This window comes from Solanum pennellii, chromosome 11 (genome assembly GCF_001406875.1).
Source record: "Solanum pennellii chromosome 11, SPENNV200".
NCBI lineage: Eukaryota > Viridiplantae > Streptophyta > Magnoliopsida > Solanales > Solanaceae > Solanum > Solanum pennellii.
In genome coordinates this window covers 48,338,777-48,344,046 of record NC_028647.1, presented here as the reverse complement: position 1 = coordinate 48,344,046, position 5,270 = coordinate 48,338,777, and the positions used below count along the sequence as shown (strand labels likewise).

Here is a 5,270-nt window from a genome sequence, read left to right as displayed (position 1 = left end):
CACTTCTCTACACTTTACTCAAAAGAATGTTACTTACTATATATATTCATCAAACTTAATCTATTTACGTGTTAATATTCTCAAGTTTTCTCTATTGGAATATATAGACATGACAAGAAAGACGTAACTATTTTCTAACTCACGTCTATTAATTAGCCAAACCAAACGAGGAAAGTTTTCCTATTTCTATCATGATTCGAATGGGGCCAAACCTTTTTTTTTTTTGGTAAAATGGATATGCAGACATATGTCATGTATTTATTGGTTTGATATAAATAGTAAAGTTGGACGTAGATAAGTATAACTTACATGTTTCTTATGGAAACAAAGCAAGAATTGTAGGGTTGAGAAGGGATATGAATAACTTAGCCATTTTTATTTAGCTCATACAAGTAATATTACATCTTATAGCACTTATGCCATGCATCTCTAAATTCCAATCTAATTCAATATAATAACATGAATCTAGCCTCTACTATATGTTACAAGGCCAAGAGGCCATCTTCAAAACTTTACATACTGCTACAAGATTCGACGTTCCATGGAGGACAGAGATCAGGTTGAAGAGTGAAATGAAGAAAGGCTACATCTTGGTGTGATCCTTCAATTGTTCTGTCCTGTTACTACCATCATCTTTGCTTACAATTATCCCAACTAATCTGCAAGGTTCTGCATTTTCCAGCATTTTGACTACATTTCTCATTGTTGGCCTTAGTGTGGGAAGCCTAGATGTGCATACAATAGCAATCCTCAAGACTTCGATTGCATCTTCCTTGAAAGCTTCAGGAATGCTTGAATCCACTATGCTTAATACACTTTCCTTGCTCTTCAATTTGCTGCTCACCCATGTAACTATGTTGCCATTCTCCCCGTATTCGGATTCTATTGGCCTTTTCCCAGATATAAGCTCCATCAATACAACTCCGAAACTATATACATCACTTTTTTCATTCACTTTGTGTGTGTATCCATATTCTGCAACACCAATTCAATTCAAATAAGTTCAAAAAGGATGCCAGAAATGAGACACTCGCTATGACCAAATGAATAGATAATCAAGATAGGATCTAAATAAATAACACTAATAGTGTTTTACACTCTTATTACTGCAATTCAGCTATTGCTCGGATCCTTCAAAAATGCTGTCACACTCATGTCAAATCCTCCAAGAATGTGCTATTTTTTAGGGAACCAACACGGGTGCAGCGACATTTTTGAAGGACCCGAGCAACATAGTGAGCCAACTGTTTATAGCAAGTTTCACTATATCTTTCAAGATACGATATTGCTTGATATGGGGAGTTGCCTATTTCGTAAGTCAATTTTACCTATGTTGAAAAATGAATACATGGTTAGTGTTAAGTAGATATACTCAAACTCTACGTATGAAATCATTTACAATGAGCTTCTTACCAGGAGCAATATATCCATGTGTTCCAGCTATGACATGAGTTGTATCTTTGGTTGAATCAGCTTGAGCAATCTTAGCAAGACCAAAGTCGGCGATACGTGGCTTGCAAAACTCATCCAACAAGATGTTACTTGATTTAACATCTCTATGAATCACTGGCTTATCACAACCATGGTGTAAATACTCCAGTCCTTTGGCTGCACCAAGAGCTATCTCGTACCTCGTCTCCCAATCAAGTGACATCTTTTTGCAGGTATGCAATCGATCCCACAAGCTCCCATTTGGCATATATTCATACACCAACAAGCTCGAGTCATCACTCGTTATGCTACAGTACAATTTCACCACATTCACATGTCGAATTGAGCTCAGTGTTTCAACCTCAGCCTCAAATTCCTTCGATTTCTTCCCTGGTTTTCCCAAAATTGGTGATGTTGTTCCTGATATTTTCCTGTTTCCTGAATCAGAAGTCCAAATATGTTTCACCGCGAAATCTGTTCCATCTGAAAGCTGCACTCTGTATACACTACCAGAACCACCTTTTCCAATCAAATTATCGTGTTTGATTCCATCAAGAATATCATCCTCTGTGAAGGTCAATATATGGAATGACTTCGTATTCCAAGAATTTTGCTTCAAAGACCTCTCATGTTCCTTAGAACTCTTCTTCTTCAAGAACAAATAACCCGCAAATGAAACGAGCACCACAATCACAGCCACCAATAAACAGATCAAAAGAGTGTACCATTCTCTAGGCTTTCCAGCTTCACCATAACATCGACGGAAGTTCTTAAGGTTTTGGCTACAAAGACCATTATTCCCAGAAAAGCTACCCTTATAAGCATCAATTGATAGAGAATTTGGTATTTCTCCAGTCAACTGATTGTTGGAAAAATCAAGAAGATTTAACTTAAGATTTGATAAACTCTTCGGAATTTGCCCTGAAAGCTGATTCTCCGACAAGTTTAATGAAGTTAAAGTCGGTAATGATCCTAACGAAACCGGAATAGAGCCACTAAGCAAATTGTTAGCCATGTTAATGTCGCTTAGTGAAACACAAGAGCCTAACGAATATGGTATTGAACCAGAAAACTTGTTGTACTGTAAATTAAGATTACCAATCTTCTTAAGCTCCCCAATTGATCCCGGAATTTCACCAGAAAACTGATTGTTACTTAAATCAATTTTCACTAAGGAAGAAGCATTTGAAATATTAAAAGGCAATTCACCAGAGAATCTGTTATTAGCTGCATCAATTTCACCTAAAGTTTTTGCATTTCCAATATCAGAAGTAATTGTACCTTCAAACTCATTCATTGCAACATCAAGGATTTCGAGCTTCGGTAGCCCCCAAATTCCGGCAGGAATCACACCGGAGAGTGAGTTTTTGCTCACTCGAATCCGCGTCATTGATGTACAACTAGCATAAGTTTCAGGGATTCCGCCAGTGAAATTGTTCTGAAGTATCAATAATCCTCTCATCGTCCCCATCTTACACATGTCCGGTGGAATTGGACCAGTGAAACTATTCTCTGATACATCAATGAAATCAAAATTCCCCCAAGAACCCAACTTCTGCGGAAGCTGACCAGTGAATTTGTTAGTGTACAAAGAGATGTTCACCAGCTTTTTGAACTCTCCCAACTCTGCTGGTACTTCCCCTGAAAATTGGTTCTGCAATAACTGCAAACTAACCAATTGATTCAACTTCCGAATTTCCGACAAATCACCATACAGGTTATTTGTCGAAGCATCAAAATATTCAAGACTTGTCAAATTCCCAAATCCAACCGGCAACTTCCCTGTCAGCTGGTTTTCATACAACTCAAGCTGCCATAATTTCTTCAGCTTCGTAATTCCTGAAGGAATTTCACCAGTAAGGTAATTCATCGACAGCTCTAAATTAATCAGCTCTTTAAGATTACCAATTTCTTCAGGAATTTCCCCTTCAAGCCCACAACTCGATAAGTAAAGCCAATTCAATTTATTAAGCTTCAAAATCACTTCAGGGAACGGAGTTCGATCAAACTGATTATCACCAAGGCTAAGCACAATCAAATTACTCATATTCGCCACAGAATTCCATGGAAATTTTCCTGTAAACCCACTGTTATTTGCATAAAAATGAGTTAACTCACTGAGTGAAGATACATCAGGAAAAGACCCAGTAAATTCATTATTACCAACATCCAAGTAATTCAAGCTAACACACTTGTTCAAATCATCAGTAACTTGTCCAGAAAATGAATTGTAACCCAGAGAGAGCTTTTCCAATGAAGTAAGTGAACATATTTTATCAAAAGGAACAAACCCAGAAATTTTTTGATTCGAAAGCTCGATTTCTTTGACTGACCCATCGGAATTACATGTGATGCCAGTGAACTTACAGAGAGGAGTATTGGGTTCCCAATTTTGGAATACATTTGTGGTGGGGTTTGATAAAGAAGATTTGATGGATAGAAGTGTTTGAAGCTCGTCGGAAAAAGCGACGGGGAAGAGAAGGAAGAAGGAGAAAATAGAGAAGAAGTGGATAAGTGCCGGCCAACAATTGAATAATGCCGCCATTGCTGACGAAGAAGTTGACGAAGAGAAGTTTTTTTCTTCCGCCTTCAGAAAAACGTGTGAAGGAGACGACTATGAAGAGCGCCAATTCTAACCAATTATAGGCGTTCACATTATATATCTTACTGTTTAAATTATTTCTTTATTAATCTGATATTATTTGCGAGTTTTTATATCTCAATTATCGATTATCAGTATTTATCATTGTATTAAAATTGTCAATATACCATAATTTTGTATCAAATATTGGATAAGCGATCTCTTTATATGAATATGTATCATTTCTTTTTCTATTAGTTAGTTTTTGAGATTAAATTCGAATAAAATTTATTTATTCATTAAAATATATTTACTTAAGTTTGAAGTGTGTTTTAACAATAAATTTAAATAAATAAATAATGATTGTGGTGTGTATTTAAATGTCAATTTTTTATTTATTTATATATTATGTCTCCACTCGTAAGAAAATGATTTTGTTCTGCAACAAAATAAAGAAATGAATTTTCTTTTTTCGATACAAGTATTTTTTCGATACAAGTAAAAGGATTTTTCGTTTCCTTCAATAACGGAACATAAACTTAATAATACAATATAATCAAATGATAATTTGATTGACTTTTAATTGATTATGATAATCAACTACTAAAATGCAGCAATCTTTAATTCCGTAAGCTTTTATGTCATGTTAAAAAACATAACGATAAGACGGGATATATATAAAATTGTTTACGATTCATAAAATTGTATTATCGTGAGAAATATAAAAACATAATAATTATATCATTTTTTGTCATTTAATAATATAATTTATAAAATATCAAAAAAATTAATATAAAATAATAATTTAATACGATACAAAATTTTAACAACTCATATCAGAAGGCGTAAAAGAATCTTCCTATTGATATTAGAATTAACAATAATGTTAGCTCTTTTTGTCGTTGGCATGTAATAATTTGATACGATAAAATGACATACTTAATTAGGCTTATTGAGCTGTTATATGTGTTAAATTAGCAAATTTCTTTTTCTTTTTAGAACAAACAAATCTCAAAATATAAAAGCATATGGTACAAATTATTCATGTGACAAATAACTAATCCACCTTAGGTTAGTTGTGGCAGTGTCACATACGTAAGTCATTGCACTTTATTTTGTTTTCTATAACTATCACCCTATTATATATAATCTATTTCTTTTTCTAATACTATAATGTAGCATTTTAGTTTTGAAGCTTAATGAAGATTATTTTATGTGAACGTAATTACTACCTTTTATTTACTTATTAAAACAAATT

The 5,270-nt window shown here is 34.1% G+C and overlaps 1 protein-coding gene across 2 annotated transcripts; it reads right to left on the bottom strand.

The window, feature by feature from the left end:
- Positions 1-355: 355 nt before the first annotated feature.
- Positions 356-4,081, bottom strand: LOC107004758 (receptor-like protein kinase 7). Of its 2 annotated transcripts, none has more exons than XM_015203103.2 (2): positions 1,414-4,079; positions 356-975 (listed from the first exon to the last, which is right to left on the bottom strand). In XM_015203103.2, exons 1-2 carry the CDS (start codon positions 3,974-3,976, stop codon positions 584-586), a joined length of 2,955 nt encoding a protein of 984 aa, XP_015058589.1. In that variant the 5' UTR covers positions 3,977-4,079; the 3' UTR covers positions 356-583. The 2 variants fall into 2 exon arrangements, with proteins under 2 accessions (XP_015058589.1, XP_015058591.1); XM_015203105.2 differs by lacking the exon at positions 356-975 and adding an exon at positions 994-1,328 and having other exon boundaries at positions 1,414-4,081.
- Between the last annotated feature and the right edge of the window lie 1,189 nt (positions 4,082-5,270).